General features: G+C 40.0%; 1 protein-coding gene across 1 annotated transcript; it reads right to left on the bottom strand.

The window, feature by feature from the left end:
* Positions 1 to 17,669: 17,669 nt before the first annotated feature.
* Positions 17,670 to 23,771, bottom strand: LOC110943518. Its single transcript, XM_022185262.1, has 4 exons — positions 22,968 to 23,771; positions 22,616 to 22,883; positions 18,390 to 18,443; positions 17,670 to 17,818 (listed from the first exon to the last, which is right to left on the bottom strand). Exons 1-4 carry the CDS (start codon positions 23,769 to 23,771, stop codon positions 17,802 to 17,804), a joined length of 1,143 nt encoding a protein of 380 aa, XP_022040954.1. The 3' UTR covers positions 17,670 to 17,801.
* Positions 23,772 to 24,578: the final 807 nt, after the last annotated feature.

Raw genomic sequence — 24,578 nt, 5'->3', positions numbered from 1 at the left:
AAAGGGCTTAAAATACACACCTAAAACATATATACACTAACACGCATCAACGTACAACCAAGAGAAGAGCCAGACGAAGTGCTGATAAGAGGATCGCCTCACTCGTGGCCAAGGAAGTGGCCAGGGTCATTCCTCAAATCGTTGCATAGGTCCAATCTCTCAGCGACTCTCGAACCTCGGAAGACTCTAAGACCAACGCGCTGCCGACTACATTCTACTACAAACACTTCAAAGCCTGTGACCCGATGGCCTTCACAGGTGAAGAAGGTGTACCTCAACTCCTCCAGTGGTTTGATGCCATCGAGGTGACCCTTCGTCAAAGTGGGTGCCTCGAGCATTTTCGTACCACATGCGCTAAAGGAGTATTCCAATCAAGAGCCTTGACTGGTGGACAACCGAGCGTAACAAACATGGAAACGATGCAGCTTACACACTCTCCTGGAACGAGCTGAAAGAGCTCATGAAGGATGAGTATTGCCCTCCCCACGAAGTCCAGAAGCTAGAGGACGAATTTTGGGAAATCAAGCAAATCGACGGTGACAACGCAGGCCTCACAGCAAGGTTCAAACAGCTTAGCATTATCTGCCCAAGCCAAGTTGACACTCCCGAAAAGGCTATCAAGAAGTACATCCGTGCTTTGCCTGAGTGTGTGGGTGATTTTGTCGAAGCTGAAAAACCTGCTACCATCGAAGAAACCTATCGCTTAGCCGCAGAGATCAACGACAAACGAGTCTTGGATGGATTCTTCTCGAAGAGTCCTATCAAAAAGGCTAATCAAGTAATCGTCATCGAATCCTCCGATGATTCCTCCAACGATTCTTCCGACGATTCTTCCAACGAATCCTCAGAAGAATCCTCTGACGACACCGCACTGCCGCAAGACGCCCGGCCCAGCCGCAAACAAAAGACCTCAAGCCCAAACTCTCCAACAACTGAACTGCTGCAACCAGAACCTCTCTGCGCAGCCCCAGTTCACCAAAAGCGCGCCTACACTAGAACGCTCCCCCTATGTCTGAAGTGTACCTATCATTACCAGCCAGAAGCCGACTGCCGCTATTGCGCAAATTGCAACTGTCTTGGTCACCATACCCAACACTGCCGCACAGGGCCACAATTTAAGGCATGCTAGCACTCCCCACACCGCCAACATAGCCCACGACTTCAACAGCAACCGCAATCCCAGCAGGAGTCTACAACACCAAGCACCAACCAGGCGTAGAATAACGTTGTAACGATGCTATACTTGATGAAAACTCTTGTGTACTTATCCTATTACTCAATGCAACGTTGACTCTCTCTCTCTCTCTCCCTCATTCTTGCACTTTGTCTAACTTCTCACAACACAATAATACTAATACTATAGTATATCACATATCATGACATAATGTGTTTTACCCTCACTATGCGTCCTTGAAATAAGTTACGATAAACGTGGAAGGAATAACTTAATCACGGGTCCACACAAGATTATTTTGGCCAGTGCACCGAAATCGTAGTAAGTTCCAATGACGCCTTAACGTTCAAGGCATGGCTAAGCGTGGTGGATACGCCGCTGGTACTTCCTATATATAAACGTCTTGGCCAAGTTTTCAAAGTGTGGCATCTATTCACGGGCCAGAAGCGTGTGGTTGAAGAATGGTGGATATGCCGCTGGTACTTCCTATATATAAGTGCTTCGCCATGCTAACCAAAGTCTTGTGAAGAAAGTGCCATGCAGAGTTGAACGTTATTAGACCCCTTATACTATTGAGACTATTTTCAACATGCTAAACTCATTCTCAAGGCATAACATCTCATCGCAACTCGAACGCATCATGGGTAAACTTTTCGTAAGTCTACACGCATGCGATCGCACCTTCGTTGAAGTCTAACTCGCAACCGCTATCGCAATTGTTTGAACACTTAAAAGCTTACCGCATGTATCAATCTCAACGCTTCAATACTCGTATCGCTTACTACCGTGTATCGCTTATCGCATATCGCTGTTTTGCTACTCGCCTATCGCAAGTCACTTATCGCATTGACACCTTTCGCTTGCCGCCTATCGCTCCTCGTGTATCGCTTATCGCTTATTGTGTATCGCTGTTCGCCTATCGCCTACCGCTTTTCGCTCCTCGCTTAACGCGTAACGCTCGCCGCCTATTGTCACACCCCGACCACGTAAAACAACAAAACGTGGCGGAAACGTCGGGGAGTGTTGTAACAGAATCATTGTTTCACAACCATGGATTAAACAAATTTCGTTTTATTGAATTAAATGAGTTACAATGTCTTAACAAACAAAGAAGGATAACAGAATTAACTAGTCTTGCATCTTTTAATGTCACTAAGGCCTTGTCCAATCCTATGTGAGCATGCGCCAATATTATCATCAAATTTCATCAACTATTGTACCTGAAACACATGTGAAAATACATCAGCATAAAAATGCCGGCGAGTACATAGGTCTTGTGAAAATAGGATTCATGACTTAAGTTTAAGAAAAGTGTTTAATAAAAGTTAGTCATGAATCTTGTAAAATGTTTTGTTTTGTAAATCATTTGAAAAGCGATAAAATCAAATGATATGTATAAATAGAAGAATAACGTATGGTTAAAAGAATAACCAAGTAAAAATAAGTTGTATAAAACAAGTTGTTTTTGTAAAACGAAGTCTTGTGAAAATGTGTTATTTGTGTAAAAATATATAAGTCCAAACTAAATGATTTAAATAACGCTATGACATGTAATACAATACAAGCACTTATATATAGGAAGTACCAGCGGCGTATCCACCAGGCTTGTATCATACTACACACATATCGTTACTTAAGTCATTAAACAAACCACCAATGTATAAAGTCCATGTTAAAACCAATCATCAAATGTTCTTGTCTAAACCATTGTCAATGTTTAAAACCCAAAATGTAGTTATGTAGTTAAGTGTAAACAAAAGTTATGTATGGTAAGTAACAAAATGAGAATACTTAACCATAAGTAAAAAGGAACAAAACAAAGTGTTTTGAATAAATCAAAAAGTTATGTTTTGCCAAGTAAAAGCTTGTTTTATTGATACAAACATTTATGTGGTAAGATAACGCATTACATTCAAGCCTTGAGATAGCAGGATAACCTTAGAGTAAAGGTTATCAAAGTAAAATGTTTTCGGATTCAGTCATTCCTTTCATCCAAACAAACCCAGGATGTCAGGAACGGGATTTGTCAAGTCCTATGGTACCATTACTTACTACCGAGCGGCGTAGCTAATGTTAATGAATGTAGTAAAGAACCGTTTATGCAAACCAAATGTCATACCAAATGTAAACAAGTTATGTGAAAACAATGTACTAAGTATGCTAAGTAAACATACAAAGCAGAAAAGTCATGTAAAACAATGTGCTAATATGCCATGTAAACATATATAGCAAAACACTGTAATGTAAATCAATGTGCTAGCATGCTAAGTTAACATACATAGCAAAACAATGTAATGAAATCATGTACTATAAGTGTACTAAAGAACATAGCAAGCATATGATGTGAAAACAAGAAAGCACGAAAGTAACAAGTAGGCACATGTGTTTCACCCCAAAATGTTTGGAAAACAGTAAAAGAGGGGTACTATGTACTCACTTGAGGGTGCTTAGAAGTCTTGAACAACAACCAAGCAAAGCTAGAGGGATCACGGAATCAAACGGCACCCTATATAGATAACTACATAAATAACCGGACCTATATCGGGGGATTGGATAGTATGAGGTTTCGTAAACCAAATGAGTATTGGAACTCATATGATATGGTTAAACAAAGCCCACATACTAAAATGAAACCTAACCTAAGTGCTTACGACCCATTACGACCCGTTTAGGTAGCTTATGCTACTTTAACGCGTCGTTCGCGTAAAACGCGTTCGGAATGCCTAACTAGCCCTATGACAAGCAAGATATGCCTTAACATGCTTAATATTGTTGCTAAATCAGTTTAGATGTCAAAGATTATGTTACATAGGTTTAAAATGAATTTTGGCGCAAAAAGGGTATTTTGGTAATTTACCTAAGGCATAAGAACTACTTATCATACAACTACTTAAACGACGTGACCATAAGGTATAACCTCGGAAGGTTATTCCCTATACAACTATGGTCACCTAAAGTGTTTGGTCGGATCCTAAAGATCGACCAAATGGGTCGGGTTCGTAAGCATAAGCGATTGATTAGATCGCTTACCTTTACGACCCTAAACAAGCACAAATCTAAAAGCGACGAGCTAAACATGCTAGAACATGTTTAGTAATGTTAGAAAACAGGTTTGGTATTAAAACAAACGGTTTTAATACCCTAGAGTAGTTTGGTTACAAAATACGCGAGAAAAAGCATTTTGGCCGAAACTACGACTCGTCACTGAGCCTAGATAACGTGGAAATCAGTAGGTATAGTTACTAGGGACTATAACCATCGTGATTACGCTCACGTCATGAAGTTCAAACGAACTTCGCGTTGACCATAAACTGGTCAGTGCAGAAAGTCAAATGCAGTTTGACTTTAACGCTAAAACGAATGAAAAACACGAAAGAATACTTACAGAAGGTCCCCGCAAGATTTGAACCCGATTCACTCTCAGGTAGGAAGTATATAAACTTCCACTTAGAGAGCTTTGAATCAGATTTCAAATGTGAGGGAAAATGAGCAAGACATGGGGGGGTATTTATAGGAAACATGGAACCGTTAAGATCGTTTCTTGTTCCCCAAGCGTTAAATCTTGGCCGTACAACACACCCACTGAATTATAAACCCATGGGAGCCCCTAGGATTGTTAAAAACCATTTGCAAGTGGTTTTGAAGTGCTAAACAGCTGCAAACAGTTGTTTGCAACATTTTTGCATAACTGGGGAGGCCATGCGGCCCGCATCAGGATCCACATAAACTCAGGCGGGCCGCCTGAGCTTGTCTGATCAGCACAACTTTTCAAAAATGACAGTTTTAGCCCCTGCATGCTTTTAAGTCCATTTTCGACACGTTTAAGGCCCGTTAACCTCATTTCAAGCCTCTAAAATGAAGTTAAAGTATAGGGAACTCAAAACATGCTCAAAAATATCTCGGATGTCGGTTCGTTTGGTCGTACGATCGCGATGTTCGCTTAATTACCACGGAATGCGCATAAGCGTGAAAAACGATCCAAATTGCGCGACGAATGGATTTTTCTCATGCCAAACATTAAAACATAATATTTTAATGCTTACATAAATTTTTGGATGCCTGGATGTATTCAGAACGTAAGTTATGCGCGAAAATGCAAACTTATGCACTTTTTGACGCTTTTAGTCCCTGAATGAGCATAAAGTTTATTTTAGCACACCGTACCCCTCAAAGCCTATTTCTAAGCTATGTTAAGGATATTTTAGGTGTGTTTAACTTATGGTCATGTTCTGGAATGTTTGTTACAGTTCAAATTGGCATACTTTCGCAGTTTGTCGAATTTAGTCCCTATAAGCGAATAAACTTGATTTCGGCATACCAAACCTTCCAAAACTTATTTCTAAGTTATGTAAAGGTTATTTTAGGTATGTTAAGCCTATGTCACTATTCCGGAGTGTTTGTCGCATTAAACTGGTTATATCAGTGCGCGTATAACCCTCTAGAAAGCGATCTAAAGCCCGAAATCGAACAAGAGTTGATATGTGCAAATGATACACATGTTTATACAAATCCCAAGTATGAAATACTATATTTCATTGGTTTGGTATTTCTTTGATGGATGAAGTGACACAGGTGTCACAGTCTCCCCTACTTCAGGAAATTTCGTCCCGAAATTTATTTAGAGGAAACTTGTGAGAGCTTGAAACATGAAGTTGAAAAGATCGAACAACACTGGTTAAAGTCCTGAACTTCTAGCAACTTTAAATAACATCATGCTTGCAATGTGAGAAGGTCACTTATATACAAGTATATAAAGCGTTGTTGGTGCGTCCACCGTACCTCTATTACATTGTTCACATTTTGTTATGGTTGCCACTATTGGTTCTTACACATAATAAGTCTTACCGCGGTTTCCGTGCACTGAACTTCATAATTATGTATGCATGCATGATTACGTAATTCCTTGCATAGTCACGTAGTGCATCCTATAATGTGTAGGGGAGGAAAACGATGAACGAGCCTGTGATGATTGTGATTAGACCATAATGGGGTCCTTTTTAATTGAGTCAATAAATGATCTCCAGATCGCCAAGGAGTCTTTTCAGCTTATATCATCACATGTCATTCTCAACCAGAATTTGAATCAATCTTTTGACCTAGACCACTAAAAGGGGTCTCTTTGAATGATGGAATGGTACTTATATAATCCAAGGGTGATTACGTAGAAGCCCATTAAGGATTTAAGGTAGTACCTTTTGAATATCCTACTACGAATCCCTCATATGAAGATATGAAAGGTTCTACGAGGATTTGGATAACGAATATCCAGAGTATAAAAACACAAAATATGCATAAAAGAAAACGCAAAATGCATAAACACATAGTCACATAACCACAAAATTGTTTATCTTGATTTTAAACTTGTCATGATTTTGTTAATTTGTTTTGCTAACTGAGCACATGCATTTAAAGCACACCAAGTATCCAATCAGTGGATTTTGATTGGTGCTTTAAACATTATCAAGAATCTAACTATGAAGTTAGAAAGATCTTAAATAGGAAATTCGATTTCGATTGCAAAGAACCGAAATGTTCGAATTAAGATACACAAGGAATCCAGTTAAGGATTCTGATTTGAATGATAATTATGCACAAGGATCTAATTGTAATGATAAGAAGATCCCATATGGATTTTGGGAATTAAAGATGTTTTGAAACCTTGCACTGGATGTGCTTAAGTCAAAACATGAAGTAAAAATGCTTATGAAGTTGAAATGCTAGATATGCCAAGGCGACATATGAAGCGGAATTTGAAGGTTAAGTCAATGTATGAGGAAAATACTTTGAAAACTATGCATGGGGTTCTAAAACGTGTTCAATGTTTTTGGAACTTTATATAATACTTTTGAAATCATAAAGTAGGTGTATTAGGTAGGTATATATAAAAAAAATGTTTTAAAATCATGCAAGATGAATTTTGAAATTATGTATAAGGTTTTTGAAAACATGAATGATGCTTTTGAAATCATGCATTTGAAAAGTTAAGTAAATATACTATATTAAAAATGTTTTTGAACTATATAAAATGTTTTTGAAATTATGAATGTTGTTTTGAAAACTCATGTTATGCATGTTGAAAAAGTCAGAACGTAATGGGTATGAGATCTGAAAATACCCTTAGTCATCTAACCAAGGATTCAAAGGCACAGATGTGCGAAAAAGCACGATTATTCATTATTTCGCTTTATTTCTTGTACTTTGTTTCTATAATGAAACGAGTACTTAACATTTTCGAGGAAATCATGAGCGATCACTTGAAAGGGAGAATCACAAGAGTAGTTTGTAAAGAGCATAGCTCCTTGATGTAGGTATCATAGGGAAATGCCATACACACATGTAACTACATTTGTATATCAGAATTGCAAACAATGAATTTTATTTATGAACAAAACAGATGGTTTTACAATACAAGAAAACAGAAGAAACGAAAGCACAAGACAGCAACATCTTTTGCTCGGCCATAAGCTTATCCAAGGGTTGGATTTGCATCGACAACCTTTGGGCAATTCCTTCGGAAATGGCCCATCTCGCCACAGTTGTAGCAAGAACGAGCTTGTGTAGGATTGTTGCCAGCTTAATTTGGTGCTGCTGCAGCTGAGCAAACTCTTGTCGTACGGCCAATAAGTCCACAAATTAGGCATTTGCGGCACTTTACACTGGCATGATGATGAAGGGTACATCGGTTGCACAAGGGTGCAGTTCCGTTGTAGGGCTTCTTAGCTAGTGGCATTGCCACTTGGCTAGGTCCTGCTTGATTTGATGTGACAGCAGCGGGTTTCCTTGAAGCTTTACGCTTCTTTGATTTTGGTGCAAGCTCGACTTCTGCTTTCCACGGTGACTCTTGAGTGGCTCTATTTTTGAGACGAGACATGGCAATGCCTAGATCCACAGACTTCAAAATAACTTCGCCTATTTGCTGGGCAAATTTAGCTGTTTGCTCGGACATCTGACCGTTGCTGAGATAAAGAGACATTCTAGAAGAAAATGAAAGACATAGGAAGAAACAAGTGAAAGGTTATCGGGTGATCAAAACAAAATGACAACGCATAGAAATTGCGATCATTTGTTTGTTACCTAAGGCAAACAAATGAGATGGTGAAGAATCAAGGTAAGCGGGTCATAATAATGCATTGCTGAAGACATGCTCGCCTATAAGTGAACACTCACCCCAAGAGTTCCCAGGTAAGAGTGTCTGGTCCGATATTGCGGATTTGTACGAACACTCTAGCCTTAGACAGAAAACTCAGAGTACAGGCATTCACTCTTCCAGTTTGCACGTGTTCACATTATTTAGACCCAAACTTTGACGAGATTTGAAAACTTAGAGGGTTCAAAACCTTATAATCAATCATCCTAGAACAGATGGTTGCTTTTCAAAGCGGTTTTGAAATTTATGTTCTTGTTGTGGTTGTCGCCTAAGGATAGGTGACGGTATTGTTTTGTGACTAAACGCAAGTAAACTCGCGTAAGGGTCCTAGGAAGGTTATAGACTAGGTCAAAGCATTACTAATAACCTAATTCCCTATAACCATGAGCTCTGATACCAACTTTGCTGTCACACCCCGACCACGTAAAACAACAAAACGTGGCGGAAACGTCGGGGAGTGTTGTAACAGAATCATTGTTTCACAACCATGGATTAAACAAATTTCGTTTTATTGAATTAAATGAGTTACAATGTCTTAACAAACAAAGAAGGATAACAGAATTAACTAGTCTTGCATCTTTTAATGTCACTAAGGCCTTGTCCAATCCTATGTGAGCATGCGTCAATATTATCATCAAATTTCATCAACTATTGTACCTGAAACACATGTGAAAATACATCAGCATAAAAATGCCGGCGAGTACATAGGTCTTGTGAAAATAGGATTCATGACTTAAGTTTAAGAAAAGTGTTTAATAAAAGTTAGTCATGAATCTTGTAAAATGTTTTGTTTTGTAAATCATTTGAAAAGCGATAAAATCAAATGATATGTATAAATAGAAGAATAACGTATGGTTAAAAGAATAACCAAGTAAAAATAAGTTGTATAAAACAAGTTGTTTTTGTAAAACGAAGTCTTGTGAAAATGTGTTATTTGTGTAAAAATATATAAGTCCAAACTAAATGATTTAAATAACGCTATGACATGTAATACAATACAAGCACTTATATATAGGAAGTACCAGCGGCGTATCCACCAGGCTTGTATCATACTACACACATATCGTTACTTAAGTCATTAAACAAACCACCAATATATAAAGTCCATGTTAAAACCAATCATCAAATGTTCTTGTCTAAACCATTGTCAATGTTTAAAACCCAAAATGTAGTTATGTAGTTAAGTGTAAACAAAAGTTATGTATGGTAAGTAACAAAATGAGAATACCTAACCATAAGTAAAAAGGAACAAAACAAAGTGTTTTGAATAAATCAAAAAGTTATGTTTTGCCAAGTAAAAGCTTCTTTTATTGATACAAACATTTATGTGGTAAGATAACGCATTACATTCAAGCCTTGAGACAGCAGGATAACCTTAGAGTAAAGGTTATCAAAGTAAAATGTTTTCGGACTCAGTCATTCCTTTCATCCAAACCAACCCAGGATGTCAGGAACGGGATTTGTCAAGTCCTATGGTACTATTACTTACTACCGAGTGGCGTAGCTAATGTTAATGAATGTAGTAAAGAACCGTTTATGCAAACCAAATGTCATACCAAATGTAAACAAGTTATGTGAAAACAATGTACTAAGTATGCTAAGTAAACATGCAAAGCAGAAAAGTCATGTAAAACAATGTGCTAATATGCCATGTAAACATATATAGCAAAACAATGTAATGTAAATCAATGTGCTAGCATGCTAAGTTAACATACACAGCAAAACAATGTAATGAAATCATGTACTATAAGTGTACTAAAGAACATAGCAAGCATATGATGTGAAAACAAGAAAGCACGAAAGTAACAAGTAGGCACATGTGTTTCACCCCAAAATGTTTGGAAAATAGTAAAAGAGGGGTACTATGTACTCACTTGAGGGTGCTTAGAAGTCTTGAACAACAACCAACCAAAGCTAGAGGGATCACGGAATCAAACGGCACCCTATATAGATAACCACATAAATAACCGGACCTAAATCGGGGGATTGGACAGTATGAGGTTTCGTAAACCAAATGAGTATTGGAACTCATATGATATGGTTAAACAAAGCCCACATACTAAAATGAAACCTAACCTAAGTGCTTACGACCCATTACGACCCGTTTAGGTAGCTTATGCTACTTTAACGCGTCGTTCGCGTAAAACGCGTTCGGAATGCCTAACTAGCCCTATGACAAGCAAGATATGCCTTAACATGCTTAATATTGTTGCTAAATCAGTTTAGATGTCAAAGATTATGTTACATAGGTTTAAAATGAATTTTGGCGCAAAAAGGGTATTTTGGTAATTTACCTAAGGCATAAGAACTACTTATCAAACAACTACTTAAACGACGTGACCATAAGGTATAACCTCGGAAGGTTATTCCCTATACAACTATGGTCACCTAAAGTGTTTGGTCAGATCCTAAAGATCGACCAAATGGGTCGGGTTCGTAAGCATAAGCGATTGATTAGATCGCTTACCTTTACGACCCTAAACAAGCACAAATCTAAAAGCGACGAGCTAAACATGCTAGAACATGTTTAATAATGTTAGAAAACAGGTTTGGTATTAAAAAAACGGTTTTAATACCCTAGAGTAGTTTGGTTACAAAATACGCGAGAAAACGCATTTTGGCCGAAACTACGACTCGTCACTGAGCCTAGATAACGTGGAAATCAGTAGGTATAGTTACTAGGGACTATAACCATCGTGATTACGCTCACGTCATGAAGTTCAAACGAACTTCGCGTCGACCATAAACTGGTCAATGCAGAAAGTCAAACGCAGTTTGACTTTAATGCTAAAACGAATGAAAAACGCGAAAGAATACTTACAGAAGGTCCCCGCAAGATTTGAACACGATTCACTCTCAGGTAGGAAGTATATAAACTTCCACTTAGAGAGCTTTGAATCAGATTTCAAATGTGAGGGAAAATGAGCAAGACATGGGGGGTATTTATAGGAAACATGGAACCGTTAAGATCGTTTCTTGTTCCCCAAGCGTTAAATCTTGGCCGTACAACACACACCCACTGAATTATAAACCCATGGGAGCCCCTAGAATTGTTAAAAACCATTTGCAAGTGGTTTTGAAGTGCTAAACAGCTGCAAACAGCTGTTTGCAACATTTTTGCATAACTGGGGAGGCCAAGCGGCCCGCATCAGGATCCACATAAACTCAGGCGGGCCGCCTGAGCTTGTCTGATCAGCACAACTTTTCAAAAATGACAGTTTTAGCCCCTGCATGCTTTTAAGTCCATTTTCGACACGTTTAAGGCCCGTTAACCTCATTTCAAGCCTCTAAAATGAAGTTAAAGTATAGGGAACTCAAAACATGCTCAAAAATATCTCGGATTTCGGTTCGTTTGGTCGTACGATCGCGATGTTCGCTTAATTACGACGGAATGCGCATAAGCGTGAAAAACGATCCAAATTGCGCGACGAATGGATTTTTCTCATGCCAAACATTAAAACATAATATTTTAATGCTTACATAAATTTTTGGATGCCTGGATGTATTCAGAACGTAAGTTATGCGCGAAAATGAAAACTTATGCACTTTTTGACGCTTTTAGTCCCTGAATGAGCATAAAGTTTATTTTAGCACACCGTACCCCTCAAAGCCTATTTCTAAGCTATGTTAAGGATATTTAAGGTGTGTTTAACTTATGGTCATGTTCTAGAATGTTTGTTACAGTTCAAATTGGCATACTTTCGCAGTTTGTCGAATTTAGTCCCTGTAAGCGAATAAACTTGATTTCGGCATACCAAACCTTCCAAAACTTATTTCTAAGTTATGTAAAGGTTATTTTAGGTATGTTAAGCCTATGTCACTATTCCAGAGTGTTTGTCGCATTACACTGGTTATATCAGTGCGCGTATAACCCTCTAGAAAGCGATCTAAAGCCCGAAATCGAACAAGAGTTGATATGTGCAAATGATATGTGAACATCGACTCAAGGTTCAACGCCGCACTGTACGAAAATTTCCCTAAAACGAACTTTTCTTTAAAATCTCGTTGCCATAAAACTTTTTTGAGAACTCAAAATGCTTTTTGATCGCTAATTATCACTCTTTAGTCAAACAAAATGTCTTACTCACCGCTGTCCCCTTAGACAAACGAATCGCTTTACTTGTCGCTTTCTTCATGTTGCCAATACGCACCCGTTAGTCAGTCCCAGATCGACCGCTCGTTCGCTCTACGCTTATTCTAACGCCTTCGTTGCTCGTCGCTTTTCTCTTAGCCGCTCGCTTGTTCACTCTCCGCTTATCTCGCTCACTTTTATCGCTACTCTCACTCGCATCAATTTTCGCAGCCCTCCTTGTGGATTAATTTCGGGATGAAATTTCCTAAAGTAGGGGAGACTGTAACAACCCGTACCTTCGTGCTTGTTACTCTCGCTACACTCGTTACGCCTAGCACCAGAGATTCAGATCATAATGTAACTATATCGCTTACAACGCTATTTCGCATATATTCGCATACTTTCAACACGCTATATCGCACATCACAACGCATACACTAACGCTAACGATGACATCGCGTGAATAGTTAAGTCACTCCCATCGATCATCGTGATGCAACACAATCACGCAAACGACGACATCACGTGAGTAACTTAAGCTGTTCCTATCGATCGTCGTAAAGCGTCGCAATGCTAACACAGAATCAAACGCAATTACTTATGCTATGACCTGTTACATATATAATAATACTGAAGTGGTTGAAACTATATAAACACGCACTCGCAGGCACGCGCAACTCAATTTATCGCACTTAACACGAAGCTAATTATATCGTAAAACGCTTAATGTGTCCAAAATGCTTAACGCAACAAAACACGTCGAACGAAATGAAAGTCGGGAAACTAACTCGCACAAACCGCCCGATCGAATGACCCTTCGATCGAATCGCCATCCGTCCGGATGACCATCCGATCGGATGGTCATCCGATCGAACGACCATCTGACCCATCGCCCTTTCGCCGCCTTTCTCCCCTTTCACCTATAAATACCCCACTTGTCACATCAACAACAGTTGATGTGACAACCTCATCTGACCAGCACGCTCCCAAGCACTTTTCTCTCGAAATCTAGTGATTCCGTAAGTATTTCATCCTAAATCTTGTACTTCTTTCATCATCACGCACTATCTCATCATCTTCACCAACAAATCTCATATTTCCACCATGAAATCTTTTGATTGGGCTGTTCGAAGGTGACGTCATCATGGAGTTCTTATGAACATTGAAGTGTGACCTCATCTCATCAATAACGGTTCAGATCTAAAGGATTTCTATACTATTTTACACGAACCTCACAAGATTAAAGGAGTTGAAAGATGTTTTCATACTTTCTTCAATGTTCTTTTACACTTTTTCACTCAAAACCGTTAGAATCTGGGCTCGTTCGGGCTCTTCTGTCACACCCCCAAAATACCACTTGCGGAAACACCGTGGGACGTGTGATGTACCAGGATCTAGCCACCAATCACATTGAACTCATAACAATATTTAAAATAAAAACTTTCATTCATTAACATAAAATGTTACAAAATGTTTAATGTAATTCATTGTATACAGCGGAAGCATAAATCAATTGTTAAATGTTCCATAAACCATATGTACGAAAACCATTAATCTTGACTTGCGATCCCTTGTATCTCGACCCATGACCACTCCAGCATCCCAGACAGTAAGCCCCAACAACATATACCTAAGGCCCTGCAAGCATGCAGAAAAACGTGTATCAGACAACGCTAGTGAGTTCACTGATTTGTTAAACCGTTCGTTACCGATTACTGATTCGTGTTATGTTATGTTGATAATAACTCGATACCGTAGATGGCCCTTTTTGCCCTTCTCCAATGCTCTATCAAACATTGGTCATGATTTAAAGTTATTAGTTCACGCTCGTCCTATCCAGGTATGTCGTGAGGGTGCCAAACCTAATAGCGCTATCAACTAATAACCCCGTTGCCCTACAAGCAACTAACCCGGTAGTATGATGGGACTTAAGTGATAGAGAGTGAGTGTATTATCCAACATCAACCATTACTGAAAACCGTTGCATATCCCCTGCAAGGATACGCGTTTGTGAAATCCGCCTCACATCCCCTACAAGGATGTGGGTATTTGAAAACCGCCTCATATCCCCTACAAGGATATGGGTTTACGAAAATCCGTTTACAAGTTTTGCCGGTTTGATTGTCCCCACTGGACGCGTGCTTGTTTTGAGAGGAGTGAACTCACCTTGGTTTGCTCGGTAAGACTAGCTACTTGTTCATACATAAAAAGGCAAAGCCTATGATGTTCGTATACACAAAATCAGTTTACGTTCACGTTGTTCACGTATGTTCATAGTGTGTATTCGAAGCAAGGATCATCGCATAACAGATAACAATCATTCATAACACACGTAACAGATAAGTTCACTATTCCCATGCATGTTTCGTAATAGCACTTAACAGTTAAGTGAGCTATTCATCATAAGCAAGTCATGTTTCCAACAATGGTTACCATTATCGATTAGTTTTGTAACCATAAATCACATATTGTCACACCCCCAAAATCCACACGCGGAGTACCACCGCATGGAGGCGTGACATGACCAGGATTAAGCCACCAATCATATTGAACGTATATGTAAATAGTAAATGTCATTCTTCAATACGAAAGGTGTTTTCAAAACCAAGCATAAAAAAATGTGTAGCGGAAGCATTAATGTAAAAACCCAAACATAAGTGTTAAGTTGATATGTCATAAAAGTGTTTATCATAATATCCACAATCCGTGCCCACAACGACTGCGCCTCCCGTGCAAGCTCCATGAGTACCTAAGGTCCTGCAAGGCATGTAACAGAGAGTCAACAACTAGTTGAGCGATTTCACAGTTGGTTATTCAGTGTTCGTGATAGTATAGTAATTCGTATGTTCGTTTAGTAATCCATGTATCGTATGCATTTGTATCGCAACCCTCTAGGCATGTGTGCGAAGGTTAGTGGGAGTTTCCCAAGTATTCTAGACTAGGTATATTTGTATCGCAGCCCACCCGGCATGTGTGCGAAGATTAGTGTATGGTTCGCAGCCATTCTAGGCATGTGTGCGAAGATTAGTTCTATTATCGCAGCCATTCCCAGCGTGTGTGCGAAGAGAAGTATTAGTATCACTAGTCTAGCAGTATTTCTCAATAAGCTTCCTCTCCCGAGGCCTAAAGTACATAATCCTGATAATGTCTTAAGTACAAGAAATCTTCCAACCCATTCCCGACCCTGGGAATCCCATGCCTTGGTAAGAGTGTAAACTCACCTTGGTTTGCTCGGCAGATACACAGAAAAGTCAATCAAGCTATATGGTGGTCAACCATGTCCTACCATGGTTACCATACAAGTTAGGTTCGAAACAGTTGAAACAAGTCTTTGGGTTATCCGGGCATTGATAGGACGAATGCCCCTCCTTACCACATTTAAAGCACCCCTTCTTACCTAGCAAACACTCTCCGGTATGGAGCTTTCCACATGTCTTGCATGGTGTACTCCCACCTTTCGACTTACCCTTTCTTCCTTGATCCTGAAACTTCCCCTTTTTGGATGGACTAAAACTTGCACCTTTTTCACTCGGCCTCTTTTCACCTCGCTCCTCTTGCCTTTTAATTTCGATCTCTCTATCCCGCGCTAAATCGATGAGCTCTTCAAGAGTTTCACATTTTGAGGTAGTGATGAACTCTCTAACTTCTGCTTTTAACACGCCATAGAAGCGACTTATCTTCATCCTCTCGGTTGTTACCAATTCTCCACAGAACTTCATCTTATCCATAAAATTGTTTGCTATTTCATTCACTGATTCGTTTTTCTGCCGGAGGCGTAAGAAATCCTCCTGAATCTTGTCGATCGCCGACTGAGGACAATGATATCTCATGAAGGGCCCCTTGAACTCTTGCCAAGTCATAGCTTGCAGCCTATCTTCGCCTATTTCCTTGCTGTGCGCATCCCACCAATCTTTCGCTTGATGGGTTAGTAAACCGGTAGCGAACATCACTTGGTCCTCCTTATCGCACCGGCTTCGTATAAACACCGCCTCTATATTCGAGACCCATCTTTGACATTCGACTGGGTCAATTTTACCGTCATACGTCATCGGATGGCATGCCATAAAATCCTTGTAAGTGCACCTTCGTTCCCTACCTTTACTCTTGGATCCTTCGATTAATTCCTTCAACTCTTCGAACTTATTAGTCATCATAGCATCCACAACCCCTAGAACTCGGCTTTCTACTTCTTGAGCCAACCGTGGAAGATTGGCTTGTATAACCCCTTCCGCTACTTCTGTAACTCTGTTCTCGAATGCTTCTTGTCTAGCCGCGTCATTGTTATCATCATTATCATCATTGATATTTCTTGCATCGGCCATCTACACAACATCACATTTATATTTAACACAACTAACAAGCTTTCATTACGTCATATTTCATTACTCCAAGTTTATTTCATCCACCTTCCCTTAGTTGAATTTTACTTGCCTTTTAAAATTTTTACTTTTCGTTCATATTATTCGACTCGTCACCTCCGATTATTTCAAGTTCATCACTTCAAAATTTCTATTTATGGTTCCCCATACTTATGAAGTCCCTCATGGACTTTTCATCGCAATTTAGTAGGCTTTCAATTGATACGGGGACTTAGAATGGGTAAAAACAAGGCAAATCAGCGAAACAGACACACGCTAGCCGTCGGCGACGGCAGGGTAGCCCGTCGGCGACGGCTCTTAAAAGTGGGCGTCGGGTAAAAATGTCCGTAGACAGGAACTTAGGCCGTCGGCCAAAATAAGGCGTCGGCGACGGACCTACAGGGCGTCGGCGACGGCCTTCCCCTGATCATTTTGCTGCAACTTTTTTTTTGTGTTTTAACCCATTTCCAGGTCCGTACCAGCTGCCCGGGTTCCGGAATTACTTGTTTTGATGCCCATAATTGTTACTTCACATATTTAACTTAACCTTACATCTTAAACTCATAACATATACTAGCATTTATCGAAATCATACATTATTACCTCATTGGCGATCCGGGAGCGAGCACACTTTCGAACGAGCCATTGGTTTGAGTTCAAGCATCGCGTTAAAAGCTCGAATCCCTCAAACCATGGCTCTGATACCAACTTGTAAGGACCGCTTTTCAAAAATAATAGATTAACTACATAAACAAGATTTTTCGGAGAATTAAAATACCACTTTGACGCTTAAAGAAATTTTTACAAAAATTGGGCATGACCCGTTTGTAAAACGGACATACCCCCTGTTTTTACATAACATACAACGTTTACCTACGACCCAATTTACATAAAACCATTCCAACAAAAGTGACGAGTTTTTAAATCTAAAACATTTCAACAAAGTCTAACAAAGTGGCAAAACATGGACCCAAAAGTATGCATATGAGTTGCGGAAGCGCTTGGTATTATAAGGCTTGAACATGTGCTCGTCCCATAACTCCAAATCGCCTATAGAGGTGCTTTACCTACATTAACATTCACAAATTTAATAAGTTAGTTATCTCATAGAAAATCATAACCTTTCGATTTAGCAATAACCACATAAAACATTCTTACTCTTAAGCATACAACAACCCAATAATTGGGTTAAGCATAACCACTCTCGTAGAGAGTTTGACATACGCATTCGACCCGTGTAATTGGGTTTAGCATAAACACTCTCGTAGAGAGCTAAGCATAAGCATTCGACCCATGAAATTGGGTTTAGCATAAACACTCTCGTAGAGAGCTAAGCATAAGCATTCGACCCATGAAATTGGGTTTAGCATAAACACTCTCGTAGAGAGCTAAGCATACACATTCAACCCATGAAATTGGGTTTAGCATAAACACTCTCGTAGAGAGCTAAGCATACACATTCAACCCATGAAATTGGGTTAGCATAACTCAACACTACTTTCATTAACATACCCAAATCCACAAGGGATTTGTCGCTTGCTTACTACATCGTCGATCTCGTTATATAAGAATAGCTTTTACAACGAAATTTTATATAAATAGGAAATATAATAAAGACCCGTATGACACGAAGCATACCTCGATCTTGTGCTCCTTCCGCTTGCTTAGTGCTTGTACCTTCTTCTTTCACGCCTACATTAGAACATTTGTTCACTTTATTTAGTTTGTGGCATCATTATACTATTTCCACATAAATTCTTCTTTTAGGCATTTCATCGAACACTTGGTAATATAAGGCACAAGGTACAAGTTTACTAAGCATGTCCCTACTAGCTCATCACAACACAAGAATCATCTTCCTCTAAATTCATATAATTTCCATTCTAAAATCAGTTTATCTAGCATTCGAGCATCACAACAATTTCACATATCAATTAACTCATGATCCTAATTCTCATGAATTTCCTATTAGTAACAAAATCTTTACAAAGTGGGTTTTTCACTACACTTTTTATAGAACATAATTTCAAGCATGATTCCTATTCTAAAAGCAATCTTAACTCAGATTCATTACATTGGTTACAAGGAATCGAGATTTGGTCTAACCCCTCATTCTAAAAATCATAAATTCAGAAAATCAAGCTTACCACTTACGAAATTGAGGTTAGTTATTCAGATTTATGGACTCATGCACTAGATTATCTTGAGAATTTAGATCCAATTGCTTGTTTTTGCTTGAGCTAGGGTTTCCCCCTTCTCTCTGCTTGTTCGATCGATCCCCCACCAACACCAGTGTGTTGGTTTTTGTTATATTATTATTGTTATTAAAATTTTGTCATAATCACAATTTTAGTCCCTAGGGTTATAAGTGTGGATAGTTATCACACTAATTTTCTTTCTAGTTAACAATTACCAAAATCTTTTGACTTGGTTAATTATTACAATTTATACACCTTTAATAAAACAAGTAAATGAATAGCATATTTTGGGGTGTTACAAGTCTACCCCCCTTAAAAGAGGTTTCGTCCCCGAAACCTGATCACATAACAATTTAAGTATTGACATACCGAAAAGATAAGGGTAGTGCTTCCTCATTTCGTCTTCAGTTTCCCATGTAAGATCCGAACCTTTTCGGTGTCGCCATTGGACCAACACTTGTTTAACAGCTTTATTTCGGAGATTCTTCACCTTGAAGTCCTTAATGGCTACGGGTTTTTCGACATAATTTAACCCTTCATCCAACTCGATATCATCGAGTGGTACTAGTGCTGTCTCATCCGCAAGACACTTTCTTAATTGCGACACGTGGAAGGTATTGTGAATCCCGTTTAGAGCAGGCGGTAATTCCAATCGATACGCAACCCTTCCAACCCGAGCCAAAATTTTAAACGGCCCAATGTAACGAGGACCTAGCTTTCCCCGTTTGCGAAAACGGATTATACCCTTCCATGGGGACACCTTTAGCAAGACAAAATCTCCAACTTGGAACTCGATAGGACGCCTTCTCTTGTCTGCATAAGCTTTTTGCCGATCTTGAGCTGCTTTCAACCTTGTTCTAACCATTTCAATCTTTTCATTCGTTACTGCTATTAAATCACTTGGTGCAAGCTCCCTTTGTCCCACTTCGCCCCAACATACGGGAGTCCTACATTTTCTCCCGTATAATAGTTCGTAAGGTGCCATTTGAATACCACTATGGTAACTGTTGTTATAAGAAAATTCGACCAGTGGCAATTGGTCGTCCCAACTTCCCCCAAAATCTAAGGCACACGCCCTCAACATATCAACGAGCGTTTGAATGGTTCTTTCTGACTGGCCGTCCGTTTGAGGGTGGTAAGCGGTACTTATGTGCAACTTCGTACCCACACTCTCGTGAAACTTCCGCCAGTAACGAGAAGTAAATCTAGTGTCCCGATCCGAGACAATCGACACGGGCACTCCATGGTGGGATATGATCTCGTTCATATAAATTTCTGCCAATTTCTCGGAAGAGTAAGCTTCTTTGATGGGTAAAAAGTGAGCGCTTTTTGTAAGCCGGTCTACGATTACCCATATTGTATCGTGCCCTTTCTTTGTTTTAGGAAGTTTGGTTATCAAATCCATCGTTAGTTCCTCCCACTTCCATACCGGTATCTCCAAGGGTTGTAATTTCCCATACGGCTTTTGATGTTCTACTTTCACTTGGGAGCATGTTAAGCATTTCGCGACGTATTTAACTATGTCGCGCTTCATACCCGGCCACCAATAATTGGCTTTCAAGTCCCGATACATCTTTGTAGCCCCGGGATGGACCGAATATCGAGACTTATGTGCCTCGTCGAGCAGGGCAGCTTTGACTTCGCAGAATCGCGGAATCCAAATTCGGCTGAACCGCGTCTTAAGCCCGGTCGAATTTTCTTCTAGATCATCGATCACACCTTTTAATCGTTCCCTCTTCAGGTCGTCCGCTCCGAGCGACTTTATCTGGGATTCGCGGATCTCCTCAAGTAATCGTGGTATAACTACCATCTTCATGGATTTCACTCTTATGGGAGATGGATACTCTTTACGGCTTAATGCATCGGCTACTACATTTGCCCTCCCCGGATGGTAGAGGATATCACAATCATAATCCTTGATAAGTTCCAACCACCTCCGCTGCCTCATGTTTAGGTCTCTCTGTTCAAAGAAATATTTAAGGCTTTTGTGGTCCGAGTAAATGGTGCATTTTGCCCCATATAGATAATGCCTCCAAATCTTTAATGCAAACACTACGGCCGCTAATTCCAAGTCGTGTGTGGGGTAGTTCACCTCATGAGGCTTCAATTGTCGCGAAGCATAAGTGATAACTCTCCCTCTTTGCATTAGAACACAACCCAATCCCTGGTGTGAAGCGTCTGAATAGACCACCAGGTCTTCGGTTCCGTCTGGTAACGTTAGGATTGGGGGACTTGATAGTTTTTCTTTCAACATTCGAAAAGCCTCCTCCTGTTCTTTTTCCCATACAAACTTCTCCTTCTTTCTGGTCAGTTTTGTTAAGGGTAAGGCTATCTTGGAAAAATCTTGTATGAACCTCCGGTAGTATCCAGCAAGACCCAGAAAACTTCTTATCTCTGTTGGGTTTTTCGGAGGAACCCATTTCATTACAGCATCGATCTTTGAAGGATCGACCATAACACCCTCCGCATTTATCACATGCCCCAGAAACTGTACCTCCCTAAGCCAAAAGGCACACTTTGAAAATTTTGCGTAGAGCTTCTCCTTACGGAGAGTTTCAAGTACTTCACGCAAATGTACCGCATGTTCGTCTTTGCTTCGTGAATAAACCAAAATGTCATCTATGAATACAATTACCGATCTATCCAACATGGGTCGGCATACACGGTTCATAAGATCCATAAATGCCGCCGGCGCATTTGTTAACCCAAAGGACATAACTAAAAATTCATAATGTCCGTAACGGGTTCTAAATGCGGTCTTTGGAATGTCTTCTTCTCGTACTCTAACCTGATGGTACCCCGATCGCAGATCTATCTTGGAGAACCAACTCGCCCCTTGTAACTGATCAAAAAGGTCGTCAATTCTAGGTAAAGGGTAGCGGTTCTTTATGGTTAGCTTATTTAACTCCCTATAGTCGATGCACATGCGCATCGACCCGTCTTTCTTCTTAACAAATAAGACGGGCGCTCCCCAAGGCGACACACTTGGGCGTATAAAACCTTTGTCTAAGAGGTCTTGTATTTGTGTCATTAATTCCCGCATTTCCGTGGGAGCTAATCTATAGGGAGCCTTCGCGACTGGTTTCGCATCCGGATTCAATTCGATATTGAACTCCACTTCTCGCTCGGGAGGGAGTCCCGGCAATTCTTCCGGGAATACATTCGGAAATTCGTTCACAACTTCAACATCTTCAAGCTTTGGAAAGCTTTGTTGAGTATTTGCTACGTAAGCTAAGTATGCTCTACTCCCATTGAGCACGTACTTAGTGGCTTGAACGAGAGTACATAGCTTCGCTTCCATCTTCCTTTCGCCTTGTACATTTAATCGTCTTCCACTTGGAGTTTGAAGAAATATAGATTTGGATTCACATTTTATTTCTGCATGGTTTTGAGACATCCAATCCATACCCACTATTACTTTGAATTCCCCCAAGATCATGGGGATAAGATCAATAGCAAACTCCTCATCCTCAATGGTCAATTTGCAATTTTTACATATTTCGTGCAACAAGTAACTTTTACTATATGCTATCTCTACTTCTAAGGGCAACGGCATTCGTTCAATCTTAAAGGATGGATGTTGAACAATTTCACTAGAGATAAACGACATGGTAGCTCCGGTATCAAACAAAACGTAAACCGGTATAGAATTTATTAGAAAAATACCTGAGACCATATTTGGCTGGGACTTGGCTTCTTCAGACGTGATCTGAAACATTCTCCCCTTTGCCCTAGAACCCTCTTGCTTCCTATCTTCTTTCTTTGACCCTTGTTGAAGCTTTGGGCATTCCGACTTGATATGCCCTTTTTCGAAACAGTTGAAACAAGTCTTTGGGTTATCCGGGCATTGATAGGACGAATGCCCCTCCTTACCACATTTAAAGCACCCCTTCTTACCTAGCAAACACTCTCCGGTATGGAGCTTTCCACATGTCTTTCATGGTGTACTCCCACCTTTCGACTTACCCTTTCTTCCTTGATCCTGAAACTTCCCCTTTTTGGATGGACTAAAACTTGCACCTTTTTCACTCGGCCTCTTTTCACCTCGCTCCTCTTGCCTTTTAATTTCGATCTCTCTATCCCGCGCTAAATCGATGAGCTCTTCAAGAGTTTCACATTTTGAGGGAGTGATGAACTCTCTAACTTCTGCTTTTAACACGCCATAGAAGCGACTTATCTTCATCCTCTCGATTGTTACCAATTCTCCACAGAACTTCATCTTATCAATAAAATTGTTTGCTATTTCATTCACTGATTCGTTTTTCTGCCGGAGGCGTAAGAAATCCTCCTGAATCTTGTCGATCGCCGACTGAGGACAATGATATCTCATGAAGGGCCCCTTGAACTCTTGCCAAGTCATAGCTTGCAGCCTATCTTCGCCTATTTCCTTGCTGTGCGCATCCCACCAATCTTTCGCTTGATGGGTTAGTAAACCGGTAGCGAACATCACTTGGTCCTCCTTATCGCACCGGCTTCGTATAAACACCGCCTCTATATTCGAGACCCATCTTTGACATTCGACTGGGTCAATTTTACCGTCATACGTCATCGGATGGCATGCCATAAAATCCTTGTAAGTGCACCTTCGTTCCCTACCTTTACTCTTGGATCCTTCGATTAATTCCTTCAACTCTTCGAACTTATTAGTCATCATAGCATCCACAACCCCTAGAACTCGGCTTTCTACTTCTTGAGCCAACCGTGGAAGATTGGCTTGTATAACCCCTTCCGCTACTTCTGTAACTCTGTTCTCGAATGCTTCTTGTCTAGCCGCGTCATTGTTATCATCATTATCATCATTGATATTTCTTGCATCGGCCATCTACACAACATCACATTTATATTTAACACAACTAACAAGCTTTCATTACGTCATATTTCATTACTCCAAGTTTATTTCATCCACCTTCCCTTAGTTGAATTTTACTTGCCTTTTAAAATTTTTACTTTTCGTTCATATTATTCGACTCGTCACCTCCGATTATTTCAAGTTCATCACTTCAAAATTTCTATTTATGGTTCCCCATACTTATGAAGTCCCTCATGGACTTTTCATCGCAATTTAGTAGGCTTTCAATTGATACGGGGACTTAGAATGGGTAAAAACAAGGCAAATCAGCGAAACAGACACACGCTAGCCGTCGGCGACGGCAGGGTAGCCCGTCGGCGACGGCTCTTAAAAGTGGGCGTCGGGTAAAAATGTCCGTAGACAGGAACTTAGGCCGTCGGCCAAAATAAGGCGTCGGCGACGGACCTACAGGGAGTCGGCGACGGCCTTCCCCTGATCATTTTGCTGCAACTTTTTTTTTTTGTGTTTTAACCCATTTCCAAGTCCGTACCAGCTGCCCGGGTTCCGGAATTACTTGTTTTGATGCCCATAATTGTTACTTCACATATTTAACTTAACCTTACATCTTAAACTCATAACATATACTAGCATTTATCGAAATCATACATTATTACCTCATTGGCGATCCGGGAGCGAGCACACTTTCGAACGAGCCATTGGTTTGAGTTCAAGCATCGCGTTAAAAGCTCGAATCCCTCAAACCATGGCTCTGATACCAACTTGTAAGGACCGCTTTTCAAAAATAATAGATTAACTACATAAACAAGATTTTTCGGAGAA

The sequence above is a fragment of the Helianthus annuus genome, chromosome 5 (genome assembly GCF_002127325.2).
Source record: "Helianthus annuus cultivar XRQ/B chromosome 5, HanXRQr2.0-SUNRISE, whole genome shotgun sequence".
Taxonomy (NCBI): Eukaryota; Viridiplantae; Streptophyta; class Magnoliopsida; order Asterales; family Asteraceae; genus Helianthus; species Helianthus annuus.
The sequence above is the reverse complement of the archived record's forward strand: the minus strand, read 5'-3'. Positions and strand labels throughout refer to the sequence as shown.